Genomic DNA, 20,990 nt, shown 5'->3' with positions numbered 1-20,990 from the left:
TTACATCCTTTCGAAAGCATTCTAGAGCTAGAAAAGGCAACTCATATTCACTTATAGCATGCCACAGTAAGAAAATGCATTCCAGAGCCACACTAGTAACCTCCTTTAGACAGATCCAATCTTACCTCCCATTCTCCCCTTCATTGTCTTGGGTTTCAGATATTTAGTATTTCAACTGAATTTGAGCATAAGGACTTGAAATTTCTTGCATTCCTCCAAATAAAGAGTGCCATCCCACATCCATGTCCCAACCTTGGAGAAAAAGGGAAAATGATGACTAATATGTATACACAGACTGGTGACAATCTTAAGGTCGACAAAATTCGATTATAACTATCACTAGACTTCGAAAGAGGCACCTCTACTGCTTCTTCAATGTGTTTCCTTGCAGTTGAGTGCCATGTACATGAATAACTGTTACACCAAAACCTCTTTGTAATAACATTAAATTACACATCTAACTAAAAGATTAGAGGCTAACCACTTATATGGATGCATCTCCTGTTGTAGCAGGTGCAACAAAGACCACTGGTTCTAAGATCTAGCTGCATCAATGCAGCATATCCTCCACACACATTGTTAAAAACAAAATGACTGGAAACAAAAAAACGGGCAGAACTTTTGCAAACCATCCTGCTTTAACTCTGCCCATGTTTCTCTTAAATGCTATAATGGCTTTGCAGACAAAAAACTACTCCTATCTGCAAATCCTAAGATCCTTATTTTTCACGTGGCAAGTACATTATGTGGCCTCATGATAGCTTCGAACCCATGAACAACCTTGACTGATACAGCAAAACACAAACAAAGTGATTGAGGCAGAGATGAACATGACATCAGGGGATTTCAGCTTTTAAAACGACCATGTCATACTTGCACATCACCATAGTGGGATGGGATCATAGGTATTATGAGGTTCCAAAATCAGGATGTTCAGGTGCTGAAATCTTCTTAAATACAAAATTAAGCGCTCCACCTGATAAGCCAGATTGATGCTTGCCAAGAGGAACCAGAATGCATAATGAACAGATCCTGTGGAACCTTATTAATCTTGCAAGGGCTTTTTATCTGGACACACAGCATCGGCTTCTCTAGCACTTGCAAAGTCTGAATAGTTCCTGTCATTTAAAGAGTGCAAAAACAGTGCCATTTGTCCCTCTTTATCTTCTGTTGCTGCAATATGTTCATAAATAACCTCATGCTTGAATTGACTAAGCACTGCTTCATAGCCTTTCTGAGATACTTCTTCATGAGTGTCATACCACTTCTGATTATAAGCAGGGTACATACACTCATCTAAAAATAGTCCAAGCTCTGGAGCTGTGGGTATAGTAACATTAACATCGCTGATTTCCCACAAAACAAAACAAAACCCAACCCAATTTAAGAAGTCAATTCTTGAATATAAGATTATAGAGCATATCTAGCAGAAACTGATCTTCAGAAAATATATGGAAGTGACCAAAGACATAAATCCAGAAGATTCAAGCCTAACCAAGGATTCATGATGCCATTATACATCGGAAAATATATATCACGCATCTAGTATGAATGTTCTGTTAGCTCTATTTCCGATATTACCAGGTGCCTTAGACTAGGTGAAAGCTTAGAAAAATAAGCCTATCTATACTATAGATATTCATGAAATAGCTCACCGGGTAAAATGTTCCCTCTATTTTTTGTTAACTAAGTGCTTGAGACTAAGAAACAAGCATTGCCAAACTACAGACATGCATGGAAGTAGCTTACAGGGCACAAATAAGCCAAGGAGTGTAACTTTTCAAATGCACATCTGGATGCGTGCACACGAGACGAGAGAGAGAGAGAGAGAGAGAGAGAGAGAGAGAGAGAGAGTCAACTGCTTATTTTTTTTTAAAGTAAGATTTGAGCCCAGGTTTGTGGATGGATTGATAAAATCAATGGCTTATCACTAGTGTAGCCACTCAATTACCCAGAAAAAACACACAAAGAGAGAGGGAATGCACTAGTAAAAAATACACAATGTGAGCAAGAATAGTGTGATGCTCATATGTTAATGGTATAGAATGTAATGAACCATGACCATTTTTGGAGATGCCATGTTTGCATGTAGAATCCCAGTTCATGGTCAGCAAAAGATGTTCATTGCTATGGCTTTGCATCTGTCTCAATTGGTGCAGAATGTACAATTTCATAATCACCTTCACTAATTGTCTGCATAAACAATAGTGCAAGGAGCCTAGATCAGCCATCTCACGCTACTCATGCATTTCAGCCTTGAAAGTTGAAACTCGTAATAACATCCACACACACTTAGGTCTCCAACGATGACATGACTATCCAAAGTCATGGTAACAAGGGATGGCTCTCTCGGGCCTCAAGAACTCATCCCAGATGGATCTACCAAAGGTGATGCCAAAATGGGATAGGGAATGTCCCTTGTCCTGTCCAAGACAATTGTGCCCCCACCCCAGCTGTCCCCTTGTAAAGAAATACTTGAGCAAAGAAGATAAACACAAAGTGTGACAAAACACAATGATAACAATAGGACTCAAAAGGTGAAGAGTAGCTCACAATGAAAGAGAAGGAATGCAAAGTGGATACAATAACCTCAAACCTCCATGAAGAGCATTTTTGTTGACCTATTCATCTTTACACTTGTGTTTTGCTTTTAGCTTCAAAGAGGGCACTCCTATGTCAGTATATGTGTTCGTGCACTAAACTCACTTTAGTGTTGTGTCAATCTCTATGTTCTTGAACTCATGAGTTGTTCAAGCTGTTAGTCCACAAGGCAGACTGCCCTCCATTCAACCCTATCTCGTTTTGGCAAGTTTCAGGCCCTCTAGCTTCACTGTCCACACCTTGTTTCCAAAGGACATCTCAGCCGAAGCTGCATGACATTGTCTACATCCATCTGGCACTTGTTTCCAGCCTTCACCACACAGCTTACACCATCTATTGCTATTGTCCAACTAAGACAACTGCTTCTGATCACTTTCTGTGCTGTCGCCAACTTCCACATAGCAGCAATTGCTGCATTTGCATTTACACCTGCTGGCTGCTGCCCTCCCCTATCGACTACAGATTTGCTGCATTTTGCACTGCTGGCTGCCATACAGCCTACCACATCATCAATTACTGCTGCATTGACAGTTTTTCTCTCCTTTGCACGTCCCACACTAATCCAGCATATCATCTACTGTGTTTTATGCTGTCCAACCAAGACAACTGCTGCTGATCACTTTCTATGCTGTCCCCAACTGCCACGTGGCAGCAATTGCTGCATTTACACCTGCTGGCTGCCGGCCTCCCCTGTCAACTACAGATTTGCTGCATTTTGCACTGCTGGCTGCCATACAGCCTACCACATCATCAATTACTGCTGCATTGACAGTTTTTCTCTCCTTTGCACGTCCCACACTAATCCAGCATATCATCTACTGTGTTTTATGCTGTCCAGCATCTTGGAGGCTACCTTGCTGCATTTCAGGATCCATCAAGAGTACAACACACTCATTCATTCAGATCTTCACTATGTTCATTGCCTTTGAGTTACCCTAACCGTGACTATGTTATGATGAATTTATGCTTTGTCATACACTTTCATTTATGTTTCTGTGTTAGGGTATTTCTTTACATGTCCAACATTCTGGGCACAATTGGGTCTTCAACTTCTCCTGGGGTGGCTAAGAAACCCTAATGGCTACTATGGATCCTAAGATGGTTTAAAGCCTCTAATGGCTACTGCAAATTAGCGTTTCAGCAAGATTTTCATCAACTGCTCTTCACCAATGGCTAGAATATGCTGAGAATTATTGAGGCAATGTCAAAGGATGAGAGAGAAAATCTGCTGAAACAAGTATCTTTTGAACAGTAGCTTTGATGGCAATTTTAATGGCGCCAACATCTTCAAAAGGGGGATAAAACCCTAGTGCCATAGATGAGCCCTCCTCTTCTATTGCTACCTCTCACTGAGGCAGAGAAGGAAACGTGATGCCCCTATCCTATCGCACTGCACGATCAATAGTTGCCTATCTCAAAGCTAATCTAGCAACTCCTTCCTCCCTTGACCTCTCAAAGGCTGCCTACACTTAACCAACCCCAAATGCCAATGCGACACTTGTTACAGGTAGTATCACTAAAGGATCTCCTATTGCCAAAAGCTTGGACTCTGGGTCCATGGGGCATGAAATTAGGCCAACACTCACCCATACTTAACTCGGAAAGAAGCTCGAAGATGTACCTGTGCTGTGAGATTAAAATACCCTGTGCCATCTGATAGATCTCCAATCCAAGGAAGAAGTGTAGAATCCCAAGATCCGTCATGTCAAACTCCTAGCCCAATATTTTGTAAGTACGATCAACCTCTTGTGTATCGCTCCTTCTAATGATGAGGTCATCAACATACAAGATGGCCAAGACGCACCTGTCCTCCGCAACCTTGTAATAAAGGTTGGGGTCACGATCCGATCAATGGAAGTCATTGTCCAAGAAGAATCAATCAATTCACTAATACCAAGCCCCAGGAGTTGTTTCACGCCATAAAGGGCCTTCTGCAAATTGTAAACATGGTCTTAAGGCCCTTGCACAAGAAAACTATAAGGCTGTAAGACATACATCTCCTCCTCCAAGATGCCATTCAGAAAGGATGACTTCACTCCATCTCATAAACAAGCCAACAATGATGGGCGGCTAAAGTCAGAATAGCTCGAATAGTGGACATCAAAGCTTTTGGTGCAAAAGTCTCAAAATAATCAAAACCTGCCCTCTAAGAGAATCTCGTGGCAGCAAGCCATGCCTTATACTTATCCAAGGTTTCTTCTGCAAGATGCTTGGTCTTGAAGACCCACTTCACACCAATCACCTTCCACTTCTTCAGATGAGAAACAAATTCCCAAGTTTGATTCCGCTCGATAGAATCGAGCTCAACTTGCATAACACTACACCAAACATCTTGTGTAAGATCTGCATCAACTTTAGTAGGCTCATGATCCTGAAGAATCTGAGACATAAGAGCATAGTTCACACAGAGTGAACTATCCCGTTGACCTTGTAATCTTATTGACCTACATGGGCCAAGAGACGTATCAAGGAACTGAGTAACCCTTGAATCTTGTATGAGCTACTAATATCATCGAGGTCCGAGGAATAGGGATAGACTCATCTTGCTACGAAGGAGACTAAGAGGCCTCTGGTACTTGTAAAGCACCTATTTGTGGAAAGGACTCTCCTCACAAAGGGAAGGTGGATCCTCCTTAATGAAGAGAGCTCCCTCTCTGATGGCTCAATCTCCCCCTAGAGCAAACCTCCAAAGATGGGGAAGGGGTAGAAATACTCGATGACAAAGTAGTTGATGAAGGAGCCATTGAGGGTGGAAGGCGAAAGAGTGAAGGAGTGGGAGGAGAAGAGGAAGGAGTTACGGACGAAGAAGGGATACAAGGGGCAACTTGGAAGGAAGGGGAGGGGTGGATTTGGGGGGAGGGGGTTTTAGTCAAAGATGAAGAACCATCAATAGGATCCTCAGAGGCCACAACTTTATCAAAGATCACATCCCTACTCACCTTGATCTTGCACGTCATTGGGTCATAGAGCCAATAGCCCTTCGTGGTCGTACTACAACCAATGAAGATAAGCTTCTTTGATATGGAATTAAGTTTGCTCCACCATTTCTTCTTGTCCACATGGATATATGCCTCCCATCCAAAGATGCGAAAGTGAAAAACAGAAGGCTTCTTCCCAAAGAAAGCCTATTAGGGAGTCATATCTTGCAATGCCAAAGCAGGTGAACTATTGTTGATATGAATTGTGGTAGCCACGATCTCACCCCATAAAGAATGGGGAAGACCCTTGTGCTCGGGCCATCTCAAGCATGGTTCGATTGACATGCTCTGCCACACCATTTTCACCTGGTGTGCTCGAGTGATAATAGTTCTTCCAAATATCCTAATCCCTACAAAACTCAACAAATAGGTTAGAATAAAACTAGCGGCCGTGATCAGCTTGAATACCGAGAACTTCAAAAGAGGTTTGTTTCTCCACAAACACCTTCCACTTGGAGAAACAGGAGTACGCCTCACTCTTGTACTTCGCGAAATAGGGCCACACATAACGACTAAAGTCGTCAACAATCAACATAAGGTACTTGGCCTTCCCATGGGAGACCATGCCCATAGGTCCGCAAAGATCGGTGTGTACCAACTCAAGCAGAATAGCAGCCCTCCGAGTAGCAACCTATGGATGAGGCTACCGATGCTACTTGCTCCTCAAGCGGCTAGGGCATAGGGTCTAAACAAGAGGGAAATCGAATAGCCCCTCAACCATCTTTCTCCTCAAAGCCCGCAGAATAGCATCAAATTTAAATGCCCATAACAAGTATGCCAAAGCAGTCCAAGCTCATATGAACATCGCACAACAAGGGCTATGAGTGTGTAGAGTCCAACCCTCCTGTGTACCTATCCAAAGAGTAGCTCTTGAAGTTACATTCTCCACCGTGACTATATCTTGAGTAAAGACGACTCCAGTATCTAGCTATGTAAGACCATGAACTAAAACTGGCCTTTGAAAGCCCAAAGGGTAGTAAACCACATTTTAACAAACACTTGATTCAGCTTAACACTAAATTTAGCAAGAAAACACCACAAACAACTCGACCTAGAGTGCTCCTACACCACACATTGAAGCTTGTTGGTCCCAAAGCTTGGCACCCCTTTTAATGTTTCCTTAGATTATTGAAATATGCTCGAAATTGGTTACAATTTTAGCAATTTCTCACAACATAACTGATCTACAAGTATACAATGGCACTGACACTTTCACTGCTAGCCTCCAACCACTTGTTGAGTGTCCAAAATTGCGAATGGACACTTAAGACTACCAAAACCTAAACCTAATTTCGTGGAGCATTTGCTCAAGTAACTCTCCTACATAGTTCCCATGCAATCCTATGTTATTCCTCTCACAACAGGGGGAGAGAGAGAAAGAGAGAAAGAGAGAAAGAGAGGTTCTTGTGATGAAACTATGAGAATGTCGCTTTCTTCGTGACAAAATTGCCTAAAAAGTGCACTAGGCTTGAGATCTCAAAGAATAAGAAAGGATCTTAACCCATAGTGCTGGTATAACCTGTTTTTATGATATTTAGCTAAAACAAGGCACCTGTAATGGGTGGGATCGGTAAGAGGAACTCCAGCTGTTAAAGCTTGGACTCAGGGTCCATAGGGCATGAGATAGGCCGACACTCGGCCATATCAAACTTCGAAAGAAGCTCGGAGATGTACCTGTGCTGCGAGATAAAAATGCCCTGTGCCATCTGATAGATCTCCAGACCTAGAAAGAAGTGAAGGATCCCTAGATCTGACATGTCAAACTCCTGTTGAAGAATGGACCGTGTATGCTCCACCTGCTGAGTGTCGCTCCCTGTAATGATAAGATCATCCACATACAAGATGAGGAACACCGAAAGAGAATCCACAACCCGTAAGTAGAGGTTGGGATCATAAGCGGAGCGCGCAAAGCCACTCTGTAGAAAGAAGCGGTCAATCCGCTGGTACCAAGCACGAGGAGCCTGCTTTAGGCCATAAAGAGCCTTCCGCATCCTGTAGACATGATCCTCCTTCCCCTGCACAAGAAAACCAGGAGGCTGTGAAACATAAATCTCCTCCTCAAGAACGCCATTCAGAAAAGCAGACTTGACGTCCATCTGATAGACAGGCCAACGGTGGTGAGCAGCAAGAGCCAAAAGCACTCGGATGGTGGACATCCTAGCTGTAGGAGCAAAAGTCTCAAAGTAATCCAACCCTGCACGCTGGGCAAAACCCTTGGCAACAAGCCTAGCTTTATGCTTGTCCAAGGAGCCATCTGCAAGATATTTGGTCTTAAAGACCCATTTCACACCAATCACCTTCCGTTTCGCGGGACGCGGAACAAGCTCCCACGTATGGTTTCGCTCGATGGAATCGAGCTCGGCCTGCATAGCCTGTCTCCAAATATCCTGTGCAAGAGCCTCCTCCACAGTGGAAGGCTCGGAATCCTGAAGAATCTGTGACATAAGAGCATAGTTCACACATAGTGAACTGTCCCGCTGGGCCTGTAAACGGGCTGATCGACGTGGACCTGTAGAAGAAGCAGGAAAGTGAGTAACACCTGAATCCTGCATGAGCCGGCGATACCATAAAGGAATCCTGAGAGACTCCTGCTGCTGTGAGGGAGACCGGGGGGTCTCCGGAACCTGTAAAGCACCCAAATCGGAGAGGGACTCCCCCTCACCGAGTGAAGGTAGATCCTCCGCATCTGAAGAAGGCTGTATATCTCGTGAAGATCCCGAAGTGGCGGTAGAAGAGCTCGTAGAAGACAAAGGCACATCCACCAAAGGGGAAAGGGAAGCCGAAGGAGGAGGAATAGGAGGGGTGCTAAGAGGCATCCTGGAAGGAAGTGAAGGGAGAGAAGGTTTGGGGGGGGGGGGGGGGGGGGGGGTCTGTCGATGATGAAGAAACATCTGAAATAGAACCATCAATCGGATCCTCAGAGGCCGAAGCCTCATCAAAGATCACATCCCTGCTCACCTCAACCTGCCGCGTCGTCGGGTCGTAAAGCCGATATCCCTTCGTGGTCGTACTATAACCAACGAAGATAAGCTTTCTCGACTTAGAGTCGAACTTCGTCTTCCTCTTCTTCTTGTCCACATGGACAAAAGCATCGCACCCAAAGATGCGAAAATGGGACACGGAAGGCTTCTTCCCAAAGAAAGCCTCATATGGAGTCATGTCCTGTAATGCCGAAGTCGGAGAGCGGTTGCGTATATGCACCGCTGTAGCCACCGCCTCACCCCAAAGGAAATGAGGAAGACTCCTATGCTCCAGCATAGATCGGGCCATCTCAATCATGGTCCGATTCGCACACTCCACCACACCATTCTCTAATGGTGTGTTCGGATGGGAATACTCCACCCGAATACCATGATCCCTGCAAAACTGAGAGAAAAGGTGAGAAGTGAACTCTCCACCGTGATCAGCTCGAACACCACAAACCTTGGAAGTTGTTTGGGTCTCCACAAACACCTGCCACTCACAGAAACGGGAGTACGCCTCGCTCTTGTACTCCAAGAAATAAGGCCACACATAACGACTAAAGTCCACCACAATCAGCATCAAATACTTGGCCTTCCCAAGGGAGGCCGTGCCCATTGGTCCGCAAAGGTCGGTATGAACCAACTCAAGCGGAGAAGTAGCCCGCCTAGAAGCAACCTGCGGGTGAGGCTGCCGGTGCTGCTTGCCCCTCAAGCAGCTAGGGCACAAAGTGTGAAGAGGAGGGAAATCAGGAAGTCCCTCCACCATCTTCCTCCTAGAAGCCCGACGAAGAGAATCGAGGTTCAAATGACCATACCGAGCATGCCAAAGCAGCCCAAGCTCATGGGAAGTCCGCGCAGCCAAGGCTGTGAGCGTATAAAGCCCACCCTCCTGTGTACCTGTCCAAAGAGCATCACCTGTAGAAGCATCCTCCACTGTGACTGCATCCTGTGTAAAAATGACTCCGGTACCTAACTGAGTAAGACCATGCACAGATAATAGGTTAAAACCCAAATCAGGCACATAGAGAACGGCGGAGGAAGACCGCCTGTCAGAAAACATAGGTAAAGTCCCCACTCCTCGAACAGGAACTGTAGAATTGTCACCAATGGTGACTGTACCCCCTCTGGAACAAAGATCCTGAAGCCAATCCTGACGGAAGGTCATGTGGGAAGATGCTCCACTGTCGATGAGCCAAGGCTTCTCCTGGGTGGTAGAAGCTAGGGCAGTGTCTTCCTCAACAAAGAGATGCACAAACGCAAATTCTGTTGTGGCTGGGGCCGCCTTCGAGTCCTTCTCCTTAGGCTTCAAATGGGGATACTTCTCCCAACACTTCTCCTCGGGATGAGTGCCCTTCCCACAATGGGGACACTTGGGCTTCTTCTCCTTCTTTTGTTTCTTCTTCTTGCCGCCACCTGTGCTTGCCGTAAATGCCTTGGTGGAGCCACTGGCTCCCACCTCTTTGAGTCGCTCGTCATGCTCCAAGACAAGCGGGGAAAGCTCCTCCCAATGGAGAGTCTCACGGGTCCTCGAAGTGATGAGGCTGGTGTAGAAGACATCATAACGGGGTGATGGCAGCTGAGTCAACAGAATCATCGCCATATCCTCAGACGATATCAGACGACCAAGAGAGGCTAGCTCGCCTCGCATATCCTCCATCTTCGTGATGTGCTCCTTCATGGAAGAAGAACCATCAAGACTGAGCATCCGCAACTTCTTCTCCAGGGAAATCTTGTGGGCAAATGTCTTGTGCTGGTACAAAGACGCAAGCTTTGTCCATACTTCCGCCGCGGACTTTAACCTGTGAACATGTACAAGAACAGAATCATGGAGACTCATAAAAAGAAAGGAACGGGCTCGAGAGTTGAGCCTATCCCATAAGGCTGCACGGTCCATAGAGGTGCCATCGGACGAATCCACGAGGGGTCGGTCGATGGGCGAAGAAACAAGCTCCCAAAGATCAAAGGTATCAAGGATGCAAGCCACCTTGCATGACCATAGGGAGTAGTTGGAACCATCCAACTTGTCTTCCTTCGGAAAGGAAGGGAGAATCGGCACCTGGATAGAGGGAATCAAGGAAGGCATCCGCACATCTGATGCAGTCTTCACTGAAGAAACCTTCGCAGTAGATGGAACCCTCTGAGATGCATGGACTGAAGAAGGATGAGTGCAAGGAGGGTCTTCCCGATATCGAACTTCACGATAGTCCCGCCTCCGCTCAGAGGAATGATGAGAAAGAAGCTCATCCTCTGAGTCTTCAAAGCCTGAAAACTGGTAAGACATCTTCCAATCTGCAAAATACCAAAGAAAGTTGTGCCGCTGACGAAATAGGACCGGCAATGTGGTCACCAACCACCAAGACGCAGGCAGAGAGTGCCTACAAACACCTGGATCTGCAAAACGCAAATAGATCTGATGTCGAACACCAGAAAAGAGACCACCAGCACCAGGAAACAGCCCGGACAGAGGTCGCCAGCAGGAAAGGAGCAGCCTGGGGTGGAAGCGACCTGCAGAGCAGCAAAACGCAGCCTGTAGGAAGGTCGCCCAGCAGCAGGAGAGGCCGCCTGGCTGCAAACGCAGGGTTGCTGCGTCGCTGGATGACGTGGCAGCCTCTGCAGTCAGCGTGGACAGCAAACGCAGGCTGAACAGCCTCCTGATGCAGTCGCCTGGCTGTGATGGATCTGTTGGCAGCCTCCTGAAGCAGTCGCCTGGCTGTTGTGGAACTGTTGGCAGCAGCAGTAAGGTATTTCTCTCGTCCTCCGTGCTCTCAATCAGGCGATGATACCATGTGAGAGTGCGCAGCAAAAGAAGAACACGAACACAGAGGAGAGGAGAGAGGAAGCAGAGAATGAAGGAAGAAAGTCTGCACTGACTGAGATGAATGCTGAATACACTGGAATGGACAGAACAGTCCCTGCACGCAGCCCGGAGCGTCAGTGAGGGAACCAGGACAGACTGGAAGCAGAGGCAGCACCAATGCCGGAGACGGAGACGGAGGGAGCAGTGCTGTACCTGCAGAGAGTGAATGCTGGACTGACTGGGGGGGCTGCTATAAATAGCCCCCAGCCAGCAAACTGGCCTTTTATAGCCCCCAGCCAGCAAACTGGCCGACCAGCCAAACTGGCCGACCTGGCCAGATTTGGCCGACCAGCCAGATCTGGCCGACTATGGCCAGATCTGGCCGACTGCCCAAAATAATGGGCAGTCAGCCCAGAAACAGCCCAGTTTGGGCTGTAAAATGCCAAGGCTGCATGCTGACTAAAGCAGCCATAAAAACACACTGACAGAGCTCCTCTGTCTCCTGTCAGACTCTCACAGGAGCTCACAACCAGGAGATGACAGACTGAGACTGAAGAAGAGCAGGCTAACACAAAAATGGCCCACTTAACAACTGCAATAAATACAGCTTGCCTGCGTGGCGCTATCTTGCCTATGAAACCTATATGGATACTGACGATTGGTGCAAATAATATCCAAACTAACAAGAATAATGAATAATGCCTTCCAAGAGAACCTCCGAGAGAACTAACTGTGCCAATGGTAACCTAAGAGATGCTAGTCTAGGGGATGACTAATCTCTAACACCCCCTCTCAAATCCTGGACATGGCATAAGGCTCACGGATCTGGAGTGTTGCTAAAAAAAAAGCTAAGAAAGCGCCCTTGTAAACAAATCTGCAAGATTATCCTCCTTGTAGTAAACCACATCAATGGTAGCAATACACCAAGCAACATTTTTCACTGATTGCACAATAGTACATGTAATCTGCAACCTGTTTGTAGATACAAAGATCTTCTCCCGAATGAAATGGTAATGAATCTCAATGTGCTTTGACCTAGCATGAAACCCTCGGTTCCGTGCCAAAGCAATGCAACTCTCATTGTCGCAATGAAGTGTCGTAGGACCTGTCTAAGAGCAACCAAGCTCTCCTAGTAACCTTCGAAGCCATATCATTTCACATGTGGTAGAAGACACTACTCAATACTCAACCTCGGTGAAAGAAAGGGTAACAATGGGCTGATTCACGCTACTCCACAAGATAACACTTGCTTGCAACCAAAGTAAAACAATATCTTGTCATTAACCTCCGGTAGTCAACATCTCCACCCCAATTTGAATCCATCTAGCTTGTTAGAACCAAAGGTGAATCTCGAGTACCTGCTGAATAAATCATAATGAATACCAAGATCGAGGGTCTACTATCGTGTATGGCATAGGTCATCAAACAATAGTTAATACAAACAAGCTCAGTAGCATGTGTCTAGTTCCTCTGAGACCACCGCGGTCCATCCTATGGCTGCCACTCCTCAAGGACTCCCTCAATCCCCAGAGTGTGTCTCATGCCCAACAAGGAGAAGGCCGGATCTCTCCTCTACGTGCATCATCTGCTAAAGTCTCTAGAACGTTCATCGATGGTGTTGCAAGTGGGGAAGCTGGTGCGGAAGTAGTATCCTCATCCAAAGAGGAAGCATCTCCATGAGGCATGGGCTCCAAAGGTATAGCCATTGGCGCCCAACTATCTCCTGGATCTCCAAGCAAGGGGTGCTCCTCACCCCCCTCTGAGATTGGAACCTCCACAAACTGAACAGCTTGACTCATATAAACATCCCGCTTAACGGGACCAATCATACAATAGGTAACCTTCGGACTATGAGCTGTAGCCCACAAACACCTATCTTCGAGAAGCCACTTCAAATTTAGCACGTTGTTCTTCGGGATGTGGACACAAGCGTCACACCCAAAAACCCTGAAATAAAAAGCATCAAGCTTAGACCCAAAATATGCATAATAAAGTGTCATACCAACAATGGCCGGAGTGGGGGATCAATTAAGAATGTGAACTATAGTAGCCACAACCTCGTTCCAAAGCAGCATTTGGTCTTGAAGCCTCGGCCCAATAATTTGTTAGACATTAGTCATCCGCTAGACCAGCATTTCTCAAGTTACCATTGGTGCAATCAGTTCTCTCAAAGGTACTCTTGGAGGGCATTATTCATTATTGTTGTTAGTTTAGGCATTACTTCCAACAGCCGTAAATATCCGGACAAGTTTCATGGGCAGGACAAAGCCACACAAGTAGGCCGTATTTATTGCAACTACTTAGTCAATCATTTTTTGTGGCTTATGACCAAATTTGGCAAGTCAAGCAAATCTAGCTGCAATCGGCCAGATTTGTCTAGCTGACTTGCCTTATTTCTCCCTTTCTTTTATGGCTATTAGTTTATTTGAAATGAGAATCATGATGTTGCAACTTGACTGAGTCCATATTGTAGATAGGCTATTTACATGTTAATTTCAATTTTCTTTGTATGATATGTATGAATCCAATGTTTGATTTCTAAACCATGGTATAGCTTGTCCAAAGACTAACTTTGACATAAGTGACAAGTTAATAATGGATCATAGATATGTAACGTATTATTCTCAATTGACTATATTATCACTCGAGCTCAATTGGCCATTCTTTGTTTATGAGAGAGTTCCATAGAGGTTTAGAACCTCTTTCCCTAGTCAAAACTATTAAAAATGCCTATATAAAAAAACCTGCGTCTCTTATTTTACTCCCTCTTGAAAGAAACTTATGAAACACGTTTCTGACATTTCATTACTAAACGTTTTTTACATTTCTGGCTACTATGGTACGACACACTCTCCAAGTCATTGTTAGCAGTCATGTTTGTCATGCCTTGTCATCACCTACCTGTGAGCCTCAATCTAAGTCAGACAAGGACTTTAGGAGCTTTGACCTATCTATCACTTGTTTTGATGGAGGAGGTAGCTCATTCTAGACCACTCAGTGTATTGCATTTTAGTGCATTTTCTCGTCCAGTCGGAATTTTATATACATTTCCTGGGGCAGTTTTTGCATTCTTTAGTTTGCCTCACCTGTCAGACATTGTCCACCCTCAGCATTTCTGGCATTTTTACCAATATTAAATGTTGGTCAGACATATTTTTTGCCCCAAATTTCAAGTAGGCCAGTTTTTGGGATTTTTGGCTATTTATAATCATTTTCCACTCGACAGTCAATTAGATTATCATCTTCCCTCCTTCCTTGGCAAGTGCACACTCCGACTCCGTCGGCTCATAACTCTCCACAACCATCTCCTTTCAAATTATCTACCTCTTTCTTCCCCCTCGATACTTAACATTCACAACAATATTTATGTTAATATTTAATCCTAATGTTAAGACTAAAACGAATGCTAATATTTTAGAATAATAATATCAAATGTTAAAGTAACGATAATATTAATGCTACATTAGCATTAAAGTTAATAACATTAACATTAAATATTGAATTGATAGAAATTACTGTTAACCCAAAACTCTTATGGTTAACCAGGCCACAAGGTTTCAGCTTCCGACATCAGTCTGCCATAGCCCAAGAGTGGCAACTCCCTAGACTCCAACCATTAGAACCACCGAAAAGTCCTTATGCACAAGCATCGCCCCAACACAAGCAAGCAAGAGTGCAAAACAAGAAACATACTTGCTTTCATACCCATCACCCATAATACATACCCCTCGTGCATGCCCCTCCTACCAACAATGTCCCATACCACTTTTAACAAGATAAAGACGTACCTTATTATACACAAACCATCATGATTCTGTGAGCAAAAGTGGTTTTGTGTACATCATTGAATCTCACATCCAATTACAGATTGATGCTCTGATACCAATGAAACTTCCTTCTAGGATCCAACCTACATACAAGACACGACGCAAGCTAGACTCACCATGAAAGAGACTAGACATCACACTCATCTTCTAGCCATAGAGCCAAACCGGCTCACCCTCGAGCTTGGGAGCTAGCAACACTCCAGATCACAACGCATCCCAACGGTCGACATCCCATACCACCAGCCCACTGTACAAATACATCGGCTAACAAGCCAAGAGTCCAAGAGTGGTAATCACACAATAAATGTGTACTATAGAGCCTTGAGTCCTATAAATAAGACTCAACTGCCATAATCTCAAAGTGTCTTTAGTGTATTCACACTAAGTCATTCTAATATCTATACCACCGTAACCAATGCTACTAGAACCCATTCGGATGTCTAGGGACATAACACCCGGTATATCCCTATGATGCACTTCAAGGTTGATGTATACGTATTGTACGTAATGTACGGTACTTATTTGTACGTTGTTCCATACAAATAAAATTTTTGTGTACATAAAAATACGTACCATTGTAAAAAATATCAATCTATATGGCATTTCATATCAAAATAAACATAAAAAGATCCAAATACATTTTGAATTGTGAGAGAGACCTACAAGACAATCTAATAAGGTCTTTGCTAATACGCATTTGATTAGTAATCACAAAACCCTTGCCGCACGTTGTAAAACTTGTTACTTCAGAAATCAAACATCAAATATCAAAATCAGTTTTCAATCAAAGATCAATCTTCAATCACCAATCACCACTCTTAGCTCTATATAAACTGATGAATCAGTGTTTACACAACAAAAGTCTTCACTCTCATCCATGTTAAAAGGCTGCAAATGCATCAAAACAAACTGAATACAATGCACATACTACATAGCAAGCTACAACACTACATAAAAATGTCCTCAAAAGGCCCATAAGGGCTAGTCCAAAGTCTAGACTCCACAATGAAACGTGATCTAAGAGTCAAAACTCCTCATCAGATGATGATGATGACGATGAACCAGAAGAGAGCAAGTCCCCATCTGTCAGGACATTGCCCTCGTCGTCATACTCAAACTCTGCCATCACAGGCACATATGATGATGTGAAAGATGTATCATGAGATCCATGTGCTACATCATCATCTCCTGGCTCTCTCTGAGTATGAATGAGAGTGACAGCCTCATTCGCCCCAGTCCGCTACGTATGAACAGGCAGCTTCCCCTGACGAATGTTCCTCCATCTAGCACTCTCTGAATCTGCAGCCTCCTCACGCAAAGGTATCGCCAAAGCCCGTGCGCGTGACCTCGTGACACGGCGATTGATGCTCTCCAACTCTCTATGAAGGAGACGTATAATATTTGCATGCTCGTCTCTGACATGCTACTCCACATCATCCTCGGTAGAGGCTGGCACCATCTTCACACGGGTCAAATTTGCTTGTGGAAAAGCAAAATCCGACAAGTCAGAACCACAAGAAATGACTTAATTATATTGAAATGTGTCAAAAGACGTACGACATCCGACAGTTAAATATACCTCCTTGGGTGTCCCCAAAGCATGATAATCTCGCACGAGCTTCATGTTAGCTCGGCAATACACTAATCGCTCTAGCTGAGCAGTACTAAGTCGATTGCAGATCTTGGTGTGAACCAAGGAGTAGGCGCTCCAATTGCGCTCACAAGCACCAGCAGAACAATCCTACGATCACGAATCACAATACAATTTTGGAGTCAAAACCCTTAATGAATTAAACTTCAAAGATGGATGCAATTGTGAAAGAGTCAAGAGTACGTATGAGAGGATTCAGAGAGCAAGATGAGTCAGCTTTGGAAGACCTTGTCTTCCATAGCTCTGCCACCACGTGAGAGGAAATTTCATCACCTCCTCTCTCAAAACCACCGCTCTAGCAAAGGATGGTCCTAGATTGTTCATAAAACTCACCATCTCTGCATCAACCTCAAGTTGCTCATCCTCGTCGTACATTATGTTGATGTACTGGTCTTTCTGCGTGAGCAGAGTGCTCTCACTAAACAGCTCTAGCTTCTTGTAGAAGGGATGGATGGGACGGCTCATAAACATCCATCGCCGCTCTACAATAGCCAGGCTCTACAGTCTTTGTACCTTGTACAATCATTTACAATTCATGCTCTTATGAATTGTCCATTGATAGAACTTGATTTATTTAAAGCTCTGACTTTGGTTGCACTTATTCTCGGCCCAGATTTCTCTTTTCCATGCTGCAGAGTGATTGTAAGGCAGCCTCAAAAATCACTCAAAACAGTAGAAAAATAGCCTCCATACAACAGTGAGATAAGACACAGCGATTGCAGAGGCAAATTACAAGAAGCAAGCTTCAGCCTTCAAGAGCTTTGTTTTAACAGTAACACTTGACAGACAAAAACACAGGAACAGCAGCCATCAGATGCATTCATTGGTGAAGATGTAGCAAAGCAGCCACAAGCAAACCTTCACAAGTGAAAACACAAGAGTACAAGGGCGGAGAATCAAAGCATAGCAACCAGAAAGACCACCAGCCACAGCTTTTTTCTCAAAAGACAACTCTAATAGCTTTTTTCTCAAAAGGGACAGCAGGGAGTACAAATCCAGGGCAAGACACAGCAGGAAGCCATCCTTCAACCAGCAGAAGAATTCAGGGAGGAGCAGCACCAAGAGAATCGAGAGCTACTTGAGAACTCACAACACCAAAGGTAGTATCTTGCAGCACATGAGCATACATAGATACCATGGAAACCCAAATGACCACTGTACAAAACGCCCATACGAGAAAAGGGTTGATGACCTGGCCATGGGGGCACTCTGCCAACCAAACCCAACATGCCTAAAACCCAAGCCCTGGGCACTCTAATGCTCCCTAGACCCTAATGGTGTCACAAGTAGAGGAGCCAAGTAAAAGATCACATGCAAACTGGGGTCCAGCCACCTTCATAAAAATCTTGCAATATTCTTTAAGTTCTAGGAATACAAGACATCAGGAAAATCCTTGCTACATTTGACCAATGTGATACAAAAGAAAGCAAGGTCTAATGGTTCTGCAACAGTTCTCCATTCCTTTCTTTAGCTCCAGACATAAGCCTTGATCAAGGTGCACCACAGGGGACCTTAAATTCATAGACTATGTAGAACATTCCAGCTGTAACCCAACCATCAACACATGATGTGAACAAAGCCCACCACTTGCTAGCATTTGGATAAATAAAGCAAAAGTGTGAACTGTTGTAAAAAAGTTCAGTATTAGCTGCCATTCAGTAGACCATACACCAACACTAATTGACACACAAACTAGCATTCTCAATAATCATAAAGACAGTAGTAATCCCACTAACCTTCTCAAGGCTCTATGTAGCATCGACTCTGGTGCACAGCCTCTGAATATTGCAATAGCTAAGCCAATCATTTTTCTTATTTGATGGAGCATGAAACTCTGCCCAACCACAGTGCACTTTACAAATGCCGTATTGCGAACGGTAAAGACATCCCCAGTCTCAAAGGAAACAATATACCGTTTGGCACTAGGATCTTCTGCTTTTACTCTGGATGTGAAGTTGTGAAAGTTGTGAGTGCCAACATAATAATTCAATATACGGTTCAACTTTGTCCGCTCTGCTTCTCCGAATTGAAAAGAACTGGTTGGTTCTTTGACTTGAACAGGGGAAACAAATTGAGAAACTGTAGTTTCTGATGCATCTATTACTTCAACTTTTGTTATTGGTGCATCAAATGTGTCAATAACTTCAGCTTTTGTCATTGATCCATCAAATGCATCTATGCTTTCCCCTTTTTCCATTGATGCATCCAATGCAGCAGGTGAATTTCCACTGAGCATCATCTCAGAATCTGTATTTATTGCAAATGACTCAGTTGGAGCACCACCAGTCCCTTTATTGAAGCTATCATCAGGAAGATTGGTTGATACTACTGAATCTTTATCTTTAACTGTATCTGCATCACTCTTAAAGCAATCAGTAATTTCTTTTCTTCCATTACCATTCCCTTGTACAACCACCTGCTTTTCTCCAGATGTGAAGACATGAGATCCCCTACACACTGCTCCTGGAACCTTTCTTCCTCTTTCTGAGCATTCTTGGCACTTCAAAAATGCTGAGTCTGTCCCTTCGCTTGCCAGCACAGCCTCTCTATCCCTGTGTGCAGCTGCATCCAAAGCAAAGAGTGGAATCACATATTCATACCGCCTTCGATCACAGAATTTCTTGGCACTAAAAGTGGGAGTTACTCTTTTGTATCCAATCAACCGAATCTGCTTAGGAAGATGCTCATTAACCCTTTCTACAAACCCAGGTGGGTCAACATAAAATTGTCCAGATACAACCTGACCAACAGCACTTACCCCCTTGTCTGTCCTGGCTGCTCGCATCCAATCCACCTTTCTTGGATTTCCATCATAATTTTCTGGCATGGCTCCTGCCTTGATCAAAGCTTCCTCCAATAAACCTTCAATAGTGACAGCCCCTGGATTCTTCTGCATTCCTTGATAGCCTGCCCCACAGTAAGCAACCAGCATTGCAATCTTCCTCTTTTTCCTTGGTCGGGCTCGAGCAGTTTGGTGACCTTCGCCATCTTTTAGGTCTTTGCTTGAAGGTGCTTCAATTGTGCGATTAGAATCAGCTTCTTCTGCAGAGATTCTGATGTCTGTGCCATCCTTCCCATGGTCTGTTTGGTCTGCTTGTTGGCAGGCCTTAAGATGAAGACCTTGGATAGGGGCATTTGGTTTATTAAGATAATCCGTACCTCCACTAATGTTATTCGCATCTGTAACGTTTTCATTGTGATCCATACTTTCAGATGCTTGTACATACAAAGCAACGCCTGCATTAGGCATAGCTTTTGGTTTAACCTCTGTCATCTCATTATGCTCAGCTGCCACTTCCATTCCATTGACCACCACAGTATCACCACAGCAATCACTACCTTGAACATCTGCAGCTAGCACTGTTGCAGTTGGAGCATCCTCTGGTGTGGCTAATTGTGTTAGGCTGCACCCATCTGTATCCATCCTCTCTCTTATCCAATTGCTCACAGTGTGTGACATAGTTTTGGACTTCAAGGCTCTGTCCACGTACTCTTCCAAGTCCTCTCTCTGCCGCTTCCTTTCGCCATTCGAGCCATCATCTGTTGCAAGTCTAGCTTCTGCATTGTCTACATATTCCAGACTTTCGTGGAGGTCAACTCCATGGCCGGATGTTTTTGTGCCTGCCTCAACTGCATCCACCTGAATTTCAGCAATCAGGGGACTGCTTTCCAAACTTCCTCCTTCCCTCGCTACGGCTTGATTAATGCCATCCAAGCACACAGTAACGGTGATGTCATTGGCCAGATCCAATTGGCCACTCTGATCCTCGTTGTTTTTTTCCACTGTAACTAAAACCTCCAATCCATGTGAGGGAGGATCAATGCCGGCAAGGTCAGAGCCATCCACGTGGATTTCTAAGCTGGTGACAGGATTAGGGCAAGGCGAGACTACCTGCTGGTCATCAGCGCCAAGTTTGACGAGGGGGTCTCCCTCGTGGTTTCGGGCGAGGGCTAAGGCAATTGTATCTGCACCCTGTAAAGATGTTGCAGGATGAGAAGCATGGCCTTCTTGTTCCTCTGCCGATACTGATACTCGGGGAAGGTTGCTTGCTTCTTCTGCTTCCGTTTGTGTTCCCATGGCCAGCTGCTCCTTCCACTGCACTGCTCCCTTTTCAATTGAACTGTAAATACAACTATAAAATTATACTTGTCCTTCGCTTAGGTCATGATTAA

General features: G+C 44.6%; 1 protein-coding gene and 1 pseudogene across 1 annotated transcript; both read right to left on the bottom strand.

The window, feature by feature from the left end:
- Positions 1-813: 813 nt before the first annotated feature.
- Positions 814-20,962, bottom strand: LOC148041528 (tRNA pseudouridine synthase 1-like). The gene is made up of 2 exons (XM_087680509.1): positions 18,554-20,962; positions 814-1,346 (listed from the first exon to the last, which is right to left on the bottom strand). The coding sequence occupies exons 1-2, from the start codon at positions 20,893-20,895 to the stop codon at positions 1,046-1,048; spliced, it is 2,643 nt and encodes an 880-aa protein (XP_087536635.1). The 5' UTR covers positions 20,896-20,962; the 3' UTR covers positions 814-1,045.
- Positions 11,809-18,543, bottom strand: LOC148041529 (uncharacterized; annotated as a pseudogene).
- Positions 20,963-20,990: the final 28 nt, after the last annotated feature.

This window comes from Lygodium microphyllum, chromosome 1, assembly GCF_053477565.2.
Source record: "Lygodium microphyllum isolate KBCC chromosome 1, Lygodium_microphyllum_v1.1.10, whole genome shotgun sequence".
Classification (NCBI taxonomy): domain Eukaryota; kingdom Viridiplantae; phylum Streptophyta; class Polypodiopsida; order Schizaeales; family Lygodiaceae; genus Lygodium; species Lygodium microphyllum.
Note: the sequence above shows the minus strand (reverse complement) of the source record. Positions and strands in the feature narration are given on the sequence as shown.

What these genes read in the sequence shown, in the direction of transcription:
- LOC148041528 (XM_087680509.1), bottom strand. Translation starts at nt 20,895, where the DNA reads ATGGGAACACAAACGGAAGCAGAAGAAGCAAGCAACCTTCCCCGAGTA. An exon ending in CTACATAGAGCCTTGAGAAG is followed by an intron (nt 1,347 to 18,553) that starts GTTAGTGGGATT and finishes GTGGGAAATCAG; the next exon opens with CGATGTTAATGTTACTATAC.